Here is a 21,012-nt window from a genome sequence, read left to right as displayed (position 1 = left end):
TCCTATAATAGTTGGGATTATACTCCCTACCTTTGCACAATTTCAGTAATATATCAACAGATACATGTGCTGAGTACAGTGCTCTGAACATAATGGGCACTCAATAAATACAACTGATTGATCATCCATAGCATTTAATAAATGCCTTAGTATTGAACACTGTACTAAGCTGTTGGGAGAGTACAGTAGAGTTCATAGATAGGATCCGTGTCCTCAAGGACCTTACCATCTAGTGGGGTAGAAAGGCACAAGTAAGGTGGGTTATAGAGTATAGAAGATGTAACATATATAGCTTTAATTCTATTTGTTCTGATGATTTTGACACCTGTCTACATGTTGTGTTTTGTTGTCTGTCTCCCCCTTCTAGACTGTAAGCCAGTTGTTGGGTAGGGACTGTCTCTATATGTTGCCAACTTGTATTTCCCAAGTGCTTAGTACAGTGCTCTGCACACAGTAAGCGCTCAATAAATACGACTGAATGAATGAATAGTAAACGCTTAATAAATGCCATTATAAAAAAAGAGCACCTGACCCCCACCTTTACTCCCTTGCGTTCCCCTCTCAATCAATCAATCAATCAATCGTATTTATTGAGCACTTACTGTGTGCAGAGCACTGTACCAAGCGCTTGGGAAGTACAAGTTGGCAACACACAGAGACAGTCCCTACCCAACAGTGGGCTCACAGTCTAAAATGGGGAGACAGAGAACAAAACCAAACATACTAACAAAATAAAATAAATAAAATAGATATGTACAAGTAAAATAAATAGAGTAATAAATATGTACAGACATACATACATATATACATCTCAAGTCCTGAGAGGTAAACCCCCGGTTGAGAGAGACTCGGAATTTAAAAGAAAAATATAATAATAATAACTGTGGTATCTGTTAAGTGCTTACTATTAGCCAAGCGCTGTAATAAGCGCTGGGATGGATATGAGCAAATCGGGTTGGACTCAGTCCCTGTCCCACATGGGGCTCCCATTTTACAGATGAGGTAACTGAGGCACAGAGAAGTGAAGTGACTTGCTCAAGATCACACAGCAGACAAGTGGAGGGGCCGGGATTAGAACCCTTGACCTTCGATATCAGATATGAAAACTTCTGGTGCTGTATCTGTATTGGGCAGAGGACAGATCAGTTTCAAACCAATCTGTCCAGTATAAATTCAGATAAATGGCCACTTCAGGTGTGTAGTCTGCTTCCTATAGCTGCCTATCCTTGCCCAAAAGCTCTTTCCAAGCTCTTAGTACAGTGCTCTGCACTCAGTAAGCACTCAATAAGTACGATCGATTGAATGAATGACTGAATCCCCATGAAGCTGCATCCCCATCTTGCAGTCGGGTGGTGTCAGTTACCAAACTGGTATTAAAATCATACCTGTTTCTGGGATGGGGTGTCCCTCTCTTACTTGACTGTTCTTGTCCACAAAATCATCATTTTCCTTATTCGCCTTCATATCCTTCCCTGAGGAACTATTATCTGTGGAAAAATAAAGCAAAGACAGTGATAATAATGATGGCATTTATTCAGCGCTTACTATGTGCAAAGCACTGTTCTAAGCCCTAGGGAGGTTACAAGGTGATCAGGTTGTCCCACGGGGGGCTCACAGTCTTCATCCCCATTTTACAGATGAGGGAAGTGAGGCCCAGAGAAGTGAAGTGACTTGCCCAAAGTCACACAGCTGACAATTGGAGGAGTTGGGATTCGAACCCATGACCTCCGACTCCAAAGCCCGGGCTCTTTCCACTAAGCCACGCTGCTTCTCTAGATTACATTACAGCCACGCTGCTTCTCTACATTAGGTAACTTCCACCACACATCCACCAAACTAGCTCTCTTCCTCCCTTCAAAGCCCTACTGAGATCTCACCTCCTCCAGGAGGCCTTCCCAGACTGAGCCCCCTTTTTCCTCTCCTCCTCCCCATCCCCCCCCGTGCCCTACCTCCTTCCCCTCCCCACAGCACCTGTATATACATTTGTACAGATTTATTACTCTATTTATTTTACTTGTACATATTTACTATTCTATTTATTTTGTTAATGACGTGCATATAGCTATAATTCTGTTTGTTCTGACGATTTTGACACCTGTCTACACGTTTTGTTTTGGTCTGTCTCCCCCTTCTAGACCGTGAGCCTGTTGTTGGGTAGGGACCGTCTCTATATGTTGCCGACTTGGACTTCCCAAGTGCTTAGCCCAGCGCTCTGCACACAGTAAGCACCCAATAAATATGAATGAATGAATAATAAGCAGGAACTGAACCTACTCATTAAGGACTACGGAAATGCCGATATATTTTTTTAATGTGTCCTCTGGAATGTGGGACAGGATTTCTCAGAAGGGAATACCAGCTCATTGTGGGCAGGGAATGTGTCCATTTATTGTTATTTTGTACTCTCCCAAGTGCTTAGTACAGTGTTCTGCACATAATAATAATAATAATGGCATTTATTAAGCGCTTACTATGTGCAAAGCACCGTTCTAAGCTGTTCTAAGCACATAGTAAGTGCTCAATAAATATGATTGAACTGAATACGACTGGATGAACCCGGAGGCAAATAAACGAAGTGGTGGAGGCCAAAGATCTGATTAAGGCCTCCAGTATGGGAGAACGACCCCAAGGATGAAACCCTCCTAAGCCAGTACCCCGTTGCGGCTCCGGCACTGCATCTCTTTGCTGCCATTTCCTGTTCGTAGGACTACGTCAACCTGGGCTGCTGCTCTGGGGTCCTGACTCGCTGTTTTCTCCTTGGTCTCTGACCACTGCTCTCCTCTGCTGGCCCCGGTGGGGTTCAGAGTTGATGACAAGACGGCTGCAGGGCAGAGGAATCTAGAAGAGACTGGCACCCCGGCCGTGGCTGCCACTGGGGCTGGCTGAGAAGCAGCGTGGCTCGGTGGGAAGAGCCCGGGCTTTGGAGCCAGAGGTCATGGGTTCAAATCCCGGCTCCCCCACATGTCTGCTGTGTGATCTTGAGCAAGTCACTTCACTTCTCTGGGCCTCAGTTACCTCATCTGTAAAGTGGGGATGAAGACTGTGAATCCCCCCCTCCAGCCGTGGGACAATCTGATCACCTTGTAACCTCCCCAGCGCTTAGAACAGTGCTTTGCACATAGTCAGCGCTTAATAAATGCCATCGTCATTAGCATTTTGATGCCCCTGGACAAACCGAGTCCAGGGGTGGAGTTTGTTATGAAGTTCTCCCCCTTCTAGACCGTGAGCCCGTTGTTGGGTAGGGACCGTCTCTATACGTTGCAACTTGTACTTCCCAAGCGCTTAGTACAGCGCTCTGCACACAGTAAGCGCTCAATAAATACGATTGAATGAATGAATGAATGAAGTAGAAGTACCAGCCACTACAGTTGTGGCTCCCATCTCCTCTTTCCTCTCCAGAGCGTGTCCGGGTGGCTTTGGCTCTGGGAATGTCACTATCCAAGGCTTGATCCAGGGTGGAATTGCTGGAACGGAATATCCCTGTTCCTACGTTCCTACTCTCCCTGGAGACTTGAAAAGTTGGTTTTATTTCAGGGCCATCGGGCCCAGGGGCTTGTCGGATGGGGGTGGGGAGGGGCTTGGGAAAAGGAGACCTGGGGTCTTCACCTGCCCCTACTAAATCGGATGCCGCGGCAAACCCCCATGTGCCTCAGCTACTTTCTCATGGTTTCCTAGCTATCTCCAAGCCAAGAATCTTTGTTTTGAATACAGAATTTTACCTCTTTATCCTCCGTTAGACCTTAGCTCTTCAGCCCTGGCAGCCACAGTGAGTCTCTCATGTTCGGTTATTAGAGGAAAGAGTTAGGGATGTTAGCAGGTAGATCTCTAACCCAAAGATGGATGTCAGGGAGGAGAATCAACATACCATTCCTCCACGCACCCTTTGGGGCTACTATTTCGATATAAGGCTGACGTAGGATCGGCTTTCCTTAGGCCTAGGCGCTCAGGCTGACACCGGATCCCCTCAGTGACCTTTCAATGAGTTGTGACCCCATGAAAAGTGATCAATTAAAAGTAATCAAACCTGGCTCCGCATCAGAGTGGCTTGATGGCTCTTGGGCAGTCTGTTGCGAAACTGCTCCTGTTAATAAAAACACCCTTTTTTCAGACGAGAAGAAGTATTTGACAACACTCGTTTCATATGAGAACCGGGAAACATATTTAACTGTTCTTCAGGAGGACAAAATCGCTCCTAATTACAGGTAGAATAAAGTTTCGGGCCTGACCCCAGTCATGGACGTGTGACGGAGGGATTTTAGGGTGTAAGGCTCAATGACTCACAGAGAGTCCTGTGCTCCCGCAGCTATGGAGAGGCATTCAGAATGTCCTTGAAGCGGAGGACAGTGCTTGATAGCAATATTAACTTACATATGGTATGCCTTACCAGCTTGGAAATGTTCAAGGTTGGTGTAGATTTGTTTCAGATAAATGGTTGACAATGCTGATTTTAACATTTACCTCCTGGGCTACAAAGGGGCTACATAGAGACTTGGTAAATCTTTTGTATTTAGTTGTGGGACTGAATTATCTACATTTTACTGTGATCATCCTGGGTTCCCACTGAAGGTCTTTCTATCAATCAATCACTAGTAGTTACGGAGCACCTACCATGGGCTGAGCACTGTTCTAAACACTTGGAAGAGTATAATAGAATTATAAGATGTGACCTATGGCCTCAGAGAGCTTCCAAACTAGTGGAAGAAAAAGGCACTAAAATAAATTACAGAAAAGCAATGGAGTATAAAAATATAATAATAATAATGATGGCATTTATTAAGCGCTTATTATGTGCCAAGCACTGTTCTAAGCACTGGGGAGGTTACAAGATGATCAGGTTGTCCCACGGGGGACTCACAGTCTTAATCCCCATTTTACAGATGAGGTAACTGAGGCCCAGAGAAGTGAAGTGACTTGCCCAAAGTCACACAGCTAAGTGGCGGAGCCGGGATTTGAACCCATGACTTCTGACTCCAAAGCCCGTGCCCTTTCCACTGAGCCATGCTGCTTCTCTAAAATATGTACTTAAGTGTTTACGGGGGTAGGGAAGATGAGTAGGAGATGCGGAACTGCTTAAGCGGCAGTGGTGATAGTTGGGGAAATAGAATGGGAGGATAAGAGATTAATCAGGGAAGGCCTCTTGGAGGAGTCATGATTTCAGAAAGATCTTAAAGATGGGGAGAGCAGTGGTCTGCTGGATGTGAAGGGAAGAGTTCGAGGAAGGAGGAAGAGTATGAGAAAGAAGATGGAAATGCGAGCGATAAGAATATAGTGCAGTGAGTATTTTACCCCTAGAGACTTGGGGGTCTCTAGGATCTGGAAATTGGGATTGGGGGCTAATATCATCCACCTCCTTTTATTTTCAACGTTGCATTCATTCATGCAATCATCTATTGAGCGCTTACTCTGTGCAAAGCACTGTACTAAGCGCTTGGGAGAGCATTAATTAATCAGCATGAAACAGACACAGTCCCTGCCCACAGTAATAATGATGGTATTTGTTAAGCGCTTACTATGTGCTGAGAAGCAGCATGGCTCAGTGGAAAGAGCACAGGCTTTGGAGTCAGAGGTCATGGGTTCAAATTCCAGTTCCGCCACATGTCTGCTGTGTGACCTTGGGCAAGTCATTTAACTTCTCTGAGCCTCAGTTACCTCATCTGTAAAAAATGGGGATTGAGACTGTGAGCCCCACATGGGACAACCTGATCACCTTGTATCCCCCCAGCGCTTAGAACAGTGCTTTGTACATAGTAAGCGCTTAACAAATGCCACCATTATTATGCGCTGTTCTAAGCGCTGGGGGGGAATACAAGGTGATCAGGTTGTCCCACGTGGGTCTCACAGTCTTAATCCCCATTTTACAGAGGAGGGAACTGAGGCACAGAAAAGTGAAGTGACTTGCCCAGAGTCACACAGCTGACAATTAGCAGAGCCAGGATTAGAACCCATGACCTCTGACTACCAAGCTCGGGATATTTCCAGTAAGCCATGCCACAATGAGCTCATAGTATAGAAAAGAGCTTACACCTGATTTTACATGAATGTTATATTTATTTTCCCTCAAGGTGTTTGAGATCAAATTTGCTCTGTGTAAGAAAACCCTTATCTTCTGCCTTAAATCAGAGGGTAATAAGGATTTGAGCATTTAAACATAATTGAAATGGAGGCTTATGACAAAAGTAGCTCAGAAGAATCCCTTCTCTAAATTGGTCCCCAAAAGTTGGCCAAGTGAAAATAATATTCAGTTTAGGCTAGTTGGTTTTAAAGAAAAGACAGATCCTCTGTTGCAAACGGTAGTTCATTTCTTAACCAAAATAGAAGCCAGTGGCTTGGGTGAAAGGCCTAGAGAGTAAAAGTCTTGAGTTGCATATCATCTAGCCTCATTTTTCCAAAACAAAGTAATTCTGACCTCCCTAGAAAGGATGCAGTGAGCTCACTAAAGGGCAAAATACTCTATGAGTGCAGAGTTTGAAGAGAGACCTGTCTGACAGGAAAATCAAGCAACTCTAATTTCTAATTACAAAGTAATTGGACTGGCTGTTCCACTAGGCTGAAGGCTTATAATAATAATAATAATAATGGCATTTATTAAGCACTTACTATGTGCAAAGCACTGTTCTAAGAGCTGGGGGGGGTTACAAGGTGATCAGGTTGTCCCTTGTGGGGCTCATAGTCTTAATCCCCATTTTACAGATGAGGTAACTGAGGCACAGAGAAGTTAAGTGACTTGCCCAAAGTCTCACAGCTGACAGTTGGCGGAGCCGGGATTTGAATCCCTGACCTCTGACTCCAAAGCCCGTACTCTTTCTACTGAGCCATGCTGCTTCCTGTTATGGGCAGGGATTGCATTTATCAACTCTATTCTACTCTTCTAAGCACTTAATACAGTGTTCTACACAAAATAAGTGCTGAATAAATGCTACTGATTAATTCTCCCGGCAGCAAACGTTTAGCCGGCAGAAAGACCATTCCAGTCCTGGAGTTTTCTCTTAAAATGAAATGGGAAAGTGGGGAACCAAATAGGTATGAGCCCAAAATTCATTTCCTAAAAATAAGGAGCCAGGAATAAAATTTAAGAACTAAAATTTATCTGTACGGTTTCTAACCCACGCTCCTTTAGAAGGGAAATAGAGTAAAATGGATGAAAGTTGTTCGTCTCCAGCTCTGTTCTCTGTCTCCTAGGCCTGGGTTTTATCCTCTGAAGAGACCTTCAAACTACATTAACTGCTATGGAATCCACACCGATAGTGCTCATGACCCTCCTAAATACACCTACCATGATCACTACTTGACCTCCCTGGCTCTGTCATAAAGTTCATATGGTAGTGCCTGATCCATATTCTTTAGATTATTTTTCATCAGATTGACTCAAAAAGCTGAAATCAACCGATCAATGGAATTTATTGCACGCTTATTGTGTGCAGAGCGCAGTACTAAGCGCTTGGAAGAGTACAATATAATAGAGTTGGTAGACATATTCCATCACTTAGTACAGTACTTTGCACATAGTAAGTGCTTAATACATGCCATTATTATTATTATTATTATTATTATTATTATTATTATTATTCCCTGTCCACAATAAGCTTACAGTCTAGAGGGGCAGAACCAAATCAAACCTCAAGGGTTTGAGAGGGATAAGCTGCTAAAACCCAAACAAACAAAAATGTTCCTTAGTGAGCTACGTGGGGCTTTCCGTGGTTTTTTATTCTATTAGGGGTAGTCGGGGTTCAAATTTCCCAGAAATCGTTCTATAATTTTTCCAAAATACCAGTTTCGTTTCTGTAGTCCTGGAATATGAGAAGCACTATGAGTTGCAATTCAATGTTTAAATTACCTAAATTCACCTAAGGTAATTTGTTTCAGGGATGAAATTGGTTCTTCAAAAAGATTCTGTGAGAGCAAAGAGAGTGTTCTTTCTTCCTAGTCTCTTCAGGTTTAGGAGAAGTTGGTATCTACTTCTGGCTGAGAACTGGATTCTTGAAGGAAGCGGTTTTCATTTCCTTTGCAGAGGAAATGCAAGAAAATTCCCAGAGAAACATGACAATATCAGTCGATGAAGTGACCTTTGTAAGGGCTTACAACAGGGGAGCTAAGCAACAGTCTGTCGTGACAGGAAAATAAGTCGTTATTACTATATCCAGAACTGTAAATGATCTCAAAGTCCTAACTCTTGAAAACAATTCCATAATACTTTCTCCTCAATGAAAAGTTAACTTATTTCACAACGATTAAATAGCTGATTTGGCAGTTTGGCAATGTATTATCTTGGGAACTGGCCCATTGTTTCCTAAAAGTGAGAGCCAGGGTTTTCTCGAAACTGAAACTCTCAACCCTTCCCTCTCCAACTGATCATAAGGCTGTGCTGGGTCGTTTCCAGACATGGTTTTTTATCATTTTTAGACGTATTATTTTGCAGAAAGCAAAGATGAGTCTCAATAAGGGACAGTTTCACATGGTGATCTTAAAAATCCTGGGATGAAATAGAGACCCAGCTCTCTGGTTAGCTCCATGGCAAGCTTTTCCCCAGTGAGCCATTCTTGGAATGAAATGATCCTGTGCCTAAGCACTGTGAAATACATGGCACACCTGGACTGGATTAACCTCCGTCCCTCCTCACCACTCTGAGGCATGGATTGAGAATCGCTGGTTGTGCTATTGCCAATAACGTCTTCTCTCTATTCACCCTGCACCATCAATCATTTTCTGGAGCATGTCCTGGGTGCTAAGCACTGTACTAAGTGCTTGGGAGAGTACAATATAACAGATGTTAGCCACATTCCCTTCCCAATGCTCTCCCTTGGCCTGCTTAAAAATATACAGGTGCCTGGGTGGAAAGGGGTAAAAAGGAATCTACCCATTGCAGAAGACTCTTCCCCCATCCCCCTCAAGCCCCAGGGGAAGGACCACCCTTTAATACTCCCAACACATGATGCTGAAAATATGTGGGCCTGGGTTCTAATTCCAGCCCTGCCAATTATTTGCTGTGTGACCCTGGACCCATCATCTAACATCTCTGTGCCTCAGTTTCTTCAGTTGTAAAATGGGGATACCTGTTCTCCCTCCTACTTAGGTTGTGAACCCCATGTAGGGTGGGGACTGTGTCTGACCTAAGTAGCGTGTACCTATCCCAGTGCTTAGAACAGTGTTTGACACCTAGTAAGCGCTTAACAAATACCATTAAAAAAATGGAGTAATGACTCTAGAGATGTCCAGAGGTAGACTCAAGGGCCTAATGGATGAATCTCTAGATACAGAGTAGGCAAAACTCTGTCACCCCAAATTCAAAATGTAAGTGGGACTGAATTTTCCCCCCAAGCAGGATCCTTAAATAAGATTGAAAAGCTGGATCGGAAAAGGGCAGAATTCTCAAGTTTCCAAGGGAACACAGCCCGTTTATGTGGGCGGAATACAGGTGTGTTTTTCTAGCGCTCAGTTGCATCCGACACCAGCTCTCTTTATCAATGGTGAGGCCAGCTGTAAGTGAATCCACCATGTTAATGAGTAAATGGAACACACTCTATGCAGGTCTTACTGCCAGGCAATCAATCAGACATTATGACCTTTTATGGAGGGTAAATAAAAGGCAGCAAAATCATCAAAGGGCTTTATCTAACAACGCATGGGCTCTATTCTCTCCTTGATTCGTGTTTAATTTTCTTTGACATTAGGCGGGCACATTCAAGTCCACTCGAAGGAAAGATATGTTCATTGCAACCTGGCATTTATCAGCTTGTAGCTAGTTAGGCAAATCAAGGAATTAGACTAGATGAGAAACACAACTACCCCAGGAATATCATTTTTAAAAATATAAAATGGACAAACTCCTTCCTGATGCCTTAAATAGGTTAGGCCTGATATTCCTTCACGAGATTCTCATAGTTTATCAATCAATAGTACATATAATGATAATAATAATAATAATAATGGTATTTATTAAGCGCTTACTATTACTTACTATTATGCTTACTTCCCTAATATGTGGGACCCTACTGTGTGCAGAACACTGAACTAAGTGCTTACATTACTATTATTGTATTTCTTAATACCAATAATAATAATGATGGTATTTGTTAAGTGCTTACTATGTGCAAAGCACTGTTCTAAGTGCTGGAGAGGTTACAAGGTGATCAGATTGTCCCGGGGGGGGCTCGCAGTTTTAATCCCCATTTTACAGATAAGGTAACTGAGGCACAGAGAAGTTAAGTGACTTTCCCAAAGTCACACAGCTGACAGTTGGCAGAGCCGGGATTAGAACCCATGACCTCTGACTCCAAAGCCCGGGCTCTTTCCACTGAGCCACGCTGCTTCTTAAGCGCTTATTATGTGCTAACCACTGTTCTAAGAGCTACAGTAGATATAAGTTAATCAGGATGGCCACGGTCCCACGTGAGGCTCACAGTTTCAGGAGGAGGGAGAACAGGTACTTAGTCCTCATTTGAGAGATGGCAGAGTACAACAGGGATAGTTGGCACGATCCCTGCCTTCCAGGAACTTTGAATCTAGGAGAGAAGGAGGACACTGAAATAAATTACAGATGTGGGGGAGCAATAGAGCATAAAGATGCGTACAGAAGCACTACAGGGGCCGAGGAGTGTGTATACCCACGTGCTTCGGAAGCGCTTAAGTGGCAGTAAATATTGTGGACAAATGAGAGATTAATCAGGGAAAACCTCCTGGAGGAGATGTAACTTCAGCAGGGTCTTCAAGACGGAGAGAAGCGTGGTCTACCGAATTTGAAGAGGGAGGGAGTTCTGGGCAGAAGGAGGACCACGAGGAGGTTGGCGGAGAGAGACGAGAATGAGGTGAGTAGATTTTTTTGAGCCAGTCCAATCGAGGCGGAAGGAGAAATTCTAAGACACTGGCTAAGTTAGCAGGGGGGCAAAAGTCAATAATGATTTTCCTCAAAGTATCCACAAGCTCTCCAGTTCCTGACTGTGGAACTACCCCCAGCCTCATTTTCAGTGCAACGGAGTAGGAATTTTGAGTGGTGATTTTTGTCGGGGTTTTTGCCGGTTAGGGTTCTTTCACTAGGGTAGTAGCTCTTCAACTGAATCTCCTGAAGCCCATCTGATACGTTACGTCTGGCCCAGTCCTCCTCCTTTCCCCCCCCATTTTAGACAAGGAAAGGTAGCAAAACCTGAAACTCGTTTCTTTTGCTCTTTCTCTATTTTGAATGTAATTCTAAGTCTATTCAAATATTAGCGATTTTTAAACTAGGGGCAAGGATGGGTGGGGAGGGCAAGAACCTTAGGCAGTATGATTGACCACAGCAGACATAGTGGCAGTAGTATTTATTAAGCACTTACTGTGTGCAGAGCACTTCTCAGCACTGGGAAAGAGTTCACAGTTAAAAATTAGACATGATCCTTGTATCTCAAGGGGCTCAACAATCAACAATAGATTTGGAAAAATGGGAAATCATCTCATTTCCCCTTAAATGACTGTTAATTTTGAAGCTTAATTATGCTCCCTGAAGGGTCAGACACATTATATACTTTTCACTTGCAATCAACGTGACAAGTGAGAGAAATCAAGTAAATTCTGCGGTGAAAACTGCTGTTCCCCAGCCTTAGGTTAAGAAAATCAACACTATCTCACGAGGAAGACTTCTGTTCCCTGGAATACTTTTTGGCTCTGATTCGCTCGGCAAATGAGACCTCCCTGATGGTACTGTTGGATTCAGTCATGAGAGTCTGTTAACACCTCCAATTTATCTTCAGCTTTCCTCTCTCCTGCTCCCCTTCCCTTTCTCCTTTTCCTCTCCTGGATACCGAATTCAATCAATCAATGATATTTACCGAGTGCTTACTTACAGTTCAGAACACTGTACTAAAGTGCTTGGGAGAGAACAGTGCAACAGAATTAGCAGACATGTTCCCTGCCCGTAACAAGTTTACCATCTAGAGGGGGAGAAAGGCGTTAATATAAGTAATTAATACGAGCCAAGTACTGATCTAAGCGCTGGGGTAGATACAAGATAATGAGTTTGTCCCACTTGGGGCTCAAAGTCTTAATCCCCACTTTACAGGTGAGGTAACTGAGGCATAGAGAAATTAAGTGACCAGTCCAAGGTCACACAGCAGACAAGTGGCAGAGCCAGGATTAGAACCCATGTCCTCTGACTCCCAAGCCTGTGTTCTTGCCACTTGGCCATGCTTCTTCTCTCTATATAATTAAATATCTTTGATATATAAATGATTCATATGTAATATATTAGCTTTAAATATCTTTAAATATATCATTTAAAGATATGTACATTAGTGGATCCGTCTATGAACTAAGAAGGAAAAGATTCAAGGAAGGAAAAGTGAAAACCAACCTCTTCCCCAGATCTGCAGGCCAAGACCCAAATATGAAATCTAAAGGCAGGATGAGAAACTGGCACCTAATATACAGTAAATAGGGCTGTTAATCAGGTAAGTGTCAGGGTTCCAGGGTGGGAATGAAGATTTTTTGGCCTGAAAAAACATTCTTTTTTCCCAGAGCAATCCCCACTATACAGAAGGTTCTAACTGTTTACTTCACCCTTTGCAGATTCAGAGCAAAAAGACGGAAATTGTCTAAGAAAAAGCTTATGTCCTGTGCAAATTTGATCATCCTGTTCAGTGAGATTTAGCAGAAAGCTTTGTGTAAAATAATAGCTAGCTGGCAGCCCAAACATTTGCCTCTAAACTCCATAAACTCACTATTACCCAGCTTCCTATTTTGACATGAGGAGTTTTGAGGTTTCAACCATTTAACACCTCATCACCCTGATTCTCCCTCCTCCTGACTACTGCCTCAAATATTTTCTACAAATAAATGTGTCTCCCTCTGCTATTCTCTCTTCCCCACCGTCTTGGGCAGGGACTACTTTGCACATTTTGAAAGAATGGCCCTGGAGGTGGTTCAACAGTACACAGATCAAACACATAATAATAACAATGATGGCGTTTGTTAAGCGCTTACTGTGTGCAAAGCACTGTTCTAAGCGCTGGGGAGGATACAAGGTGATTAAGTTGTCCCACGTGGGGCTCACAGTCTTCATCCCCATTTTACAGATGAGGGAACTGAGGCCCAGAGAAGCGAAGTGACTTGCCCGAAGTCACACAGCTGACACATGGCGGAGCCGGGATTCGAACCCATGACCTCTGACTCCCAAGCCCGGGCTCATTCCACTGAGCCACGCTGCTTCTCAGCATGTGTGACTTGCTTAATTTGTATCTACCCCAGTGCTTAGAACAGTGCTTGACACACAGTAAGCACTTAACAAGCACAATAGTAATAATAATAATAATAATAATAGCTATTATTATTATCGAAAACAGGACGATTATGGAAGCCACTCCCGTGCAGAGAAGCAGGATGGCCTAGTGGATAGAGCACAAGCCTGGGAGTCAGAAGGTCATGGGTTCTCATCTCGGCTCTGCTACTTATCTGCTGTGTGACCTTGAGCAAGTCACTTCACTTCTCTGGGCCTCAGTTACCTCAACTGTAAAATGGGGAGTAAGACTCTGAGCCCCACATGGGACAACCTGATTACCTTGTATCTACCCCAGTGCTCAGAACAGTGCTTGGCGCTTAGTAAGTGCTTAACAAATACCATTATTATTATTCTTTTTGTGTGTTCACTTTCAGGTGTATTCAAATACAGCAATTGTTTCAACACAGGTTCATTTTACGTATTAAGTTTTCCTTTTGTAGACATGACAGAATAATAATAACAATAAAAAAAATCATATCAAAACTACTTCCTTAGTACTTCCTAGTAACTCTCAGCAAGCCTAAAACGTACTTAGCCCCAGGATTTAACCAGAGTAAAAGACTGAAGGTTGCAGTTATTTGTTAATGAAAAACTCCTCCCACAAACCCTTACCTGGCACAGAAGCACTCATTTGATTCTTTGGTCCCTGAGCGACGGATTGGTTTTTCTTGTCTTCAGTAACTGCCAAAAACGGCTGTTTTCTCGTTGTGGCTTTTTGGTTGTTTTCCAAAGAGAAGTTTCTATCTATATCGTCAGTCAATCCCATGGTTTTCTGCTGGGCAGGATTAACTGAGTGAGTAATCGTTTTTCGTCCAGGGCTAACTGGATATGTGGAAAAAAAGTGAATATTTGGGACTCAGTTTTTGAAATTTATTGCTGTACCAAAAAAAGAACCCCAAGGAACTAAATAACTATGTTTAGAACTGATGTTACCTTGCATAGGACCACTGGATTTGGAAACTTCAAAGCATTTTCCAAATACAGTCCTGTGGTAGGTGTATTAACGATGGGCCTACTGGCTTTTGCGTTCCCAAGTGTGAAGTTGTATTAAAGATGAGCAGACTGGCCTTTGTGTTCCCAGGTGTGAAGTTGCCAGAGGTGGGCACATAGCCAGTGGCAAAGCCTGAGCTCAAATATGGGATTTGAGGGCATCTGGATCCAACTCAGATGATTTTAGAAGCGGGTGGGGTGAACTGATCTCCAGGTCTTGCTCAGCCCTATGATTAGAGCCCTCAAGTGAGGGGTGCCCATTGCCTGGTCATTCAACCATACTGCTTCCCTCTCTCTGCCAAATGCGGCTGCTGTAGAAGACACCTCGAACGCACACCGAGTTGGAAAATCCTCAGGCTTCCCTCTGCCTTCCACAGGGAACTCCCGCTATTACTTTGATAAAACATTTAAAAATGTCTTGGCTTTTGGGGAGAGGCAGATAAATATTAAATGTAAATATCACCTTTTAAATCCTTCTCCCTCAGCCCCACTTCGTGGAGACTATGAGGATGTTTTCAAAACGAAATCATCATCAATCGTATTTATTGAGCGCTTACTATATGCAGAGCACTGTACTAAGCGCTTGGGAAGTACAAATTGGCAACATATAGAGACAGTCCCTACCCAACAGTGGGCTCTCAGTCTAAAAGGGGGAGGCAAAACGAAATAATCTCTTCTCAGTGCCTTTGGTTCTTTGCTTTCGAAGTGTCAATGAAATGTTATGACTCTTCATAGGATGATATGATTTGAAGCCTAGTTCTTTAGAAAAAAACCCCCCACTTTTACATTTTCCATTCAATGAAACTGCAATCACATCCCAAACTTATCTGTGAAAGGAGAACTGTAGGCTAGAGGCATGCTTCCCCATTCAATATAATAAGCTGGCTACGTTTTCCAAAGAGCATCAGCCACTCACTGTTTTGACAGAAGGCTTCGTCGGACCCATCGGGGCACTGCTCCTCTCCGTCGCAAGCCAACGTTATGTCGATGCAGCAGCCGTCGTCACAGAAGAAGTGGTAGCGAGAGCAAGCTCTCAAACACCCTATTGATAAAAACAGATCTGAAATGAGAGAAGCCAGCACCAAGAGTCGTGCCTCTGTGTGACCGTGGCAAGGAGGAGCAGTTGTAGTAAACGGAACCCATTCACTCGAATGATGTGGAAAGCGTGGTATTTTCATCCGGAATCACGGTGAAACCCTGTAAAAGGTCAGTGGCTGAGTCGGCTTGGATGATCTGGGCCGCTGCTCCTCTGGATCTCGGAAATCTACAGTCAGAACGGTTCTGACATCCACGCTGGCTGGATCTTTGACTGGAGTAGACGCGGAACTGCCAGATTACAATCCCGATCAAATCTTTGTTTTGTAATCTTCTTTCTAGTCTTCTACACTTATTCCCTTGAAAGGACTGGAGAATCCAAGGCTGCCCATCTCCAGCTCAACAATTGCAATGAGTCACTGCCCAGGACCAGCCCTCTTAGGAACACTGCGTCGCTCTCTTCCTAGAGAAATTCACCCCAGAATTTCTCCAGCAACATCTCCCGGAGTTTCCACACCAACCCATCATCATCATCATCATCAATCGTATTTATTGAGCGCTTACTATGTGCAGAGCACTGTACTAAGTGCTTGGGAAGTACAAATTGGCAGCTTCTGTTAATGCACAGTGGGATGCTAGACCAGACCTGGTATGTACCTATGCACAGGGGATACCGCTCCACATACTCTCATCAGCTTAAAATGCACCCGCAAAAGAATTCCAGTTCCCACAAAGACTAGACAAAGAGGGCCAACTCACTGTCAGGTGAGGGGAAAATCAAAGAAATGGCTGTTCTCCTGGAGAGGAACAGTGGGCTGAAAATAAGTTCCACCGACCTGCACCTTTATCACCTCTAAGATTTAATCACTGGTAAGTGTGGCAGGCTGTTTTTTTTTTTCTTGATGGTATTTAAGCACTTACTACATGCCAGGCACTGTACTAAGCGCTAAGGTAGATGCAAGTTATTCATGTTGGACGCAGCCCCTCCCCCACACAGTGCTCACAGTCTTAACCCCATTTTACAGATGAGGGAACTGAGGTACAGAAAAGTAAATGATTTGCCCAAGGTCACAAAGCAGGCAAGTGGCAGAGTCGGGATTAGAACCCAGGTCCCCTGACTCCCAGCCCCGTGCTTTTTCCACGAGACCATGCTGTTTCTGGCTTGGTTTTCAATCAATGGACTCAAAGCTCTCCATTCTGCCACTCCTCAAAACAAAGGGCAGAGACAATGAGAACGCCGAGGAGGAAATGTCCCCGTGAATCATAATGTTGTAGATACAGAGATAATTCAATCAATTGTATTTATTGAGTGTTTACTGTGTGCAGAACACTTTACTGTCCACTTGGGAGAGTAAAGAGAAGCAGTGTGGCTCAGTGGAAAGAGCACGGGATTTGGAGTCAAAGGTCATGGGTTCGAATCCCGGCTCCACCACATGTCTGCTGTGTGACCTTGGGCAAGTCACTTAACTTCGCTGAGCCAGAGTTACCTCATCTGTAAAATGGGGATTACGACTGTGAGCCCCACATGGGACAATCTGATCACCTTGTATCCCCCCAGCACTTAGAACAGTGCTTTGCACATAGTAAGCGCTTAACAAATGCCATTATTATTATTATTATTATTATTACAATGTATTTGAGTTGGTAGACACGTTCCCTGTCCATAACAAGCTCTAAAGAGGGAGACAGACATTAATATAAATAAACTATATATATGTCCGTAAGTGCCGTGGAAGTAAGAGAGGGGTGAATAAAGGCTGCAAATCCAAGTGCAAGGGCATCACAGAAGGGATTGGGAGAAGAGGAAATGAGGGCCTAGTCAGGGAAGGCCTCTAATTAAAACTGGTCAATTTTAATCATTTTAATAATTACTTTATACATATTAAAGTATTTAATACTTTTAATTAAGCATTTAGTATGTACTAAGCACTGGGGTAGATACAAGTGAGTGCTCAGCGCTTAGAAAAGTGCTTTGCACATAGTAAGTGCTTAATAAATGCCATCATTATTATTATTATACGTGTATGAGCTCAGGCACAGGATTGACGATGTACCTCATGCCCATTTTATAGAGGAGGAAATGGAGGCACCTAAAGGTTAAGTGACCTTCCACAGTCACACAGCATAGGTCAGCGGCAGGGCTGGGATTCGAACCTGGGTCTCCAGTGTCCCGGTCCCATATTCCATCCATTATGCCATGTTTGGGCCCTGGTATTTTCCTTACCCTCTGCAGAATGTGGCATCGAGAGGACAGTCACCGAGATGTTGTCTGAGCTCCTCTGACCAGCAGTGTCCGTCACAGTCAGTTGGAAGGTGTAGACACCTTCTTGCAAGTGGGAGAGCTTCAGTGTTCCCGGCTGGGGCACCTGATCCAAAAACAGAAATCGTTACGCTCACTTAGGAGACCTGAGGCTTGGTATTAACGTATTATCCACCGGAGACCAGTGCTTTTGACCCTGAGTGAGGCACAAATATCTGACCCTGCAATCCCAAATTAGCAAGCATTATGATACTAATAATAATTGTGGTATTTGTTAAGATCTTACTCTGTACTAAACGCCGGGGTGGACACAAGCAAATCGGGTTGGACACAGTCCCTGTCCCATGTGGGGCTGACAATCTCGATCCCCACTTTATAGATGAGGCACAGAGAAGTGAAGTGACTTGCCCAGGATCATTCAGCAGTAGGTAGCAGAGCTGGGACTAGAATCTGGGTCTCTCGGCTTCTGTTCATTCATTCAATCGTATTTATTGAGCGCTTACTGTGCGCAGAGCACTGTATTAAGCGCTTGGGAAGTCCAAGTCGGCAACATATAGAGACGGTCCCTACCCAACAACGGGCTCACAGTCTTGTTCTATTCCACGAGGACATGACGCTTCCTAATCACCTTAAAATGAATGGAATTTTTAACACGGGATATTGATAACGTAGTATTTGCATTATCACTTAATATCGTGGAAGCACGACAGAGCCATGATCTGCAAGGGCCGCCCTGAAGCTGAAGGTCTTTCATCAGTGAGCCGCAGGTGGGACAGGGACTGTGTCCAACCCTATTTGCTTGTATCCACCCCAGTGCTTCGCACAGTGCATGGCACATAGTAAGCACTTAACAAATGACACAATGATTATTATTAACAGAACCCCAACATTAGCTGGGCAGGGAATGTGTCTGTTACATTGTTATATTGTTCTCTCCCAGGCGCTTAGTACAATGCTCTGCACACAACAAGCACTCAATAAATATGATTGACAGGCCAATGAGAAAAAATTGTTAAAGGAAGCATGAGCCACAGATGTGATGTCTGATTTCCACAGCCAAGCTCTCCTCACTCCGAATCTGAAACATCAGTCACACATCATCTCCTGTTCACTGGGCTGGAAGTCAGATTTATTTGGCCATATTGACCATTAAGCTGGCAGATGGCATATAGACTCAGAACCAACTGTAATCGGCCTGAGGAAACATGATATATTATTCATACAACTTTCTTTCTTAGTGACTTAGTTGGTAGAGTAACTGTGGGACTTCCTTTTGGCTGCCAAAATTAATTTCTTAAGTGGCCTCATTTCAGTTCAGAAAAGCTTGTCAATTTCTTTGGAAACGTTTGGAAATAGCTAGGAAGCTGCAAATTTGTGCGTGTCTAAATAAAAATAACAGGATGTGACTGACCTTTATAGAAAAGCCAGTCATTGCTATGTGCCCAAACATAATTTAATTTTCAGTCACAGGGATTTGTAAATTCATTCATTCATTCAATTGGATTTATTGAGCGCTTGCTGTGTGCAGAGCACTGTTGTAATCAATCAATCGTATTTATTGAGCGCTTACTGTGTGCAGAGCACTGTACTAAGCGCCTGGGAAGTACAAGTTGGCAACATTTAGAGACAGTCCCTACCCAACAGTGGGTATTAAGCGCTTGGGAAGTACAAGTCGGCAACATATAGAGACGGTCCCTACCCAATAACGGGCTCACAGTCTAGAATCATCAACGCTGAGATGAGAAATCTTTCTGCCTGGTTTTAAGACACGATCATCAGTACATAAACTGCTTTTCTGGAAAAATAGACATAGCGTGGCTTAGTGGAAAGAGCAGGGGCTTAGAAGTCAGAGGTCGTGGATTCGAATACAGGCTCCACCACTAGTCAGCAGTGTGACTTTAGGCAAGTCACTTAACTTCTCTGTGCCTCAGTCATCTCATCCGTAAAATGGGGATTAAGACTGTGAGCCTCATTTGGGACAACCTGATAACCTTGTATCTTCCCCAGCAGTTAGAACAGTGCTTGGCACGTAGTAAGCGCTTAACAAATACCATCATTATTAAGCACTTAGTACAGTGCTCTGCACAAAGTAAGCGCTCAATAAATACGATTGAATGGATGAATGAATACAGTGCTTGGAACCTAGTAAGCACTCAAATACCACAATTATTAATTATTATTACTATAAGGGGCCAAAGGAATTTATCCTAAGTGTCTGATACTGAAAGATGGGTTAAGGTCGGTTGAGAGGGATGAGGGACAGGATGAAATAAGAAGAAAAGGGTTAATTATTATTTTCTCATACTGCTTGATTAGCTGTTTTGGATTTGGCATGATGTACTGTAAAGGTAGTTGTGAAAGGAGGCGGTCAATACTCTTCACTGGCTTATTGCTAAGGTGCTGAATCAGCCATAAACAGAACAGCATAACGGGAAACACAGCAATACCATTAGAAAACTTTGGCAGAATGGGTTCTAACTCCGGCTCCGCCCCTTGTCTGCTGTGTGACCTTAGGCAAGTCACTTCACTTCTCTGGGCCTCAATTCCCTCATCTGTAAAATGGGGATTAAGACTGTGAGCCTTATGCGGGACGGGGACTGCATCAACCCAATTAGCTTTTTATCTACCCCAGCACTTAGAACAGTGCCTGGCAAGCAAGCACTTAACAAATACCACAGTTATTATTAATTATTATTAAAACAGAAAATATATTCAGCAAAAATTCATGCACCAAAATCTATCAAACCAGTACAAATAATTGGATGGATTCTCTTCTAAGAAGAGTTCCTTGAATAAGCAAAGAGAAACAGAGGAGGTAGCGGTGATTTAGGCTTTCACTGAATGTCAGTGCTGATAGATCAGTGCTTATCCACTAAAGGCTAATTCAAAGACTTGGCCATTTCTCCAAATTGGGGAAAGTGAATAATTCAGCCTTATGGAAATACATGAAGAAAAGGTGCTGGGAATTTAAAGATATCATCTATATTGCCGCTTATTCTGTCCCCCAAAGTGTCTATGGACAGACCTTTCAAAATAGAGTTATCTACAAATCAATGTAGGTATTGCTAAGCAGAAGACAAGGCTGTATAAAGTGCTTTGGGAAATTTGCCCTTTCCCAAACAAATGTGCTTTTCAAAATTATTTTATTAGTTAATTTAGTGACCTGGCTTTTATGAGATATCAGAGGCTTCCCAAAGAAGGTTTCAATGATGAAAATTCCAGGAAAATGCAATACAGCAATAGAGACAATCCCTGCCCACAAAAGGCTTACAGTCTGGGGGGTTGGGGGAAGGGAGACACATCAAAACAAGTAAACAAGTATCAATATAAATAAATAGAATTATAGATATTTGCATAAGTGTTGTGGGGCCCCCGGGGTGGGAGGAAGGAAGAGCAAAGCGAGCAAGTTGAGGTGATGCGGAATGGAGGGGGAGCTTTAATTAGAGAAAAATTGCAGAATATACATTTAAGTTAATATCTGGGT

General features: G+C 43.4%; 1 protein-coding gene across 1 annotated transcript in view; it reads right to left on the bottom strand.

The window, feature by feature from the left end:
• Positions 1-21,012, bottom strand: part of LRP11 (LDL receptor related protein 11) — a 62,119-nt gene that overhangs the window by 4,278 nt on the left and 36,829 nt on the right. Inside the window, exons 4-8 of the mRNA XM_038762295.1 lie at positions 17,493-17,634; positions 15,150-15,275; positions 13,856-14,065; positions 4,025-4,081; positions 1,386-1,487 (exon numbers count right to left, since the gene is read on the bottom strand). Of these exons, the coding sequence (XP_038618223.1) occupies positions 1,386-1,487; positions 4,025-4,081; positions 13,856-14,065; positions 15,150-15,275; positions 17,493-17,634 (637 nt within the window). The remainder of the gene's footprint in view (positions 1-1,385; positions 1,488-4,024; positions 4,082-13,855; positions 14,066-15,149; positions 15,276-17,492; positions 17,635-21,012) is intronic.

The sequence above is a fragment of the Tachyglossus aculeatus genome, chromosome 2, assembly GCF_015852505.1.
Source record: "Tachyglossus aculeatus isolate mTacAcu1 chromosome 2, mTacAcu1.pri, whole genome shotgun sequence".
NCBI lineage: Eukaryota > Metazoa > Chordata > Mammalia > Monotremata > Tachyglossidae > Tachyglossus > Tachyglossus aculeatus.
Note: the sequence above shows the minus strand (reverse complement) of the source record. Positions and strands in the feature narration are given on the sequence as shown.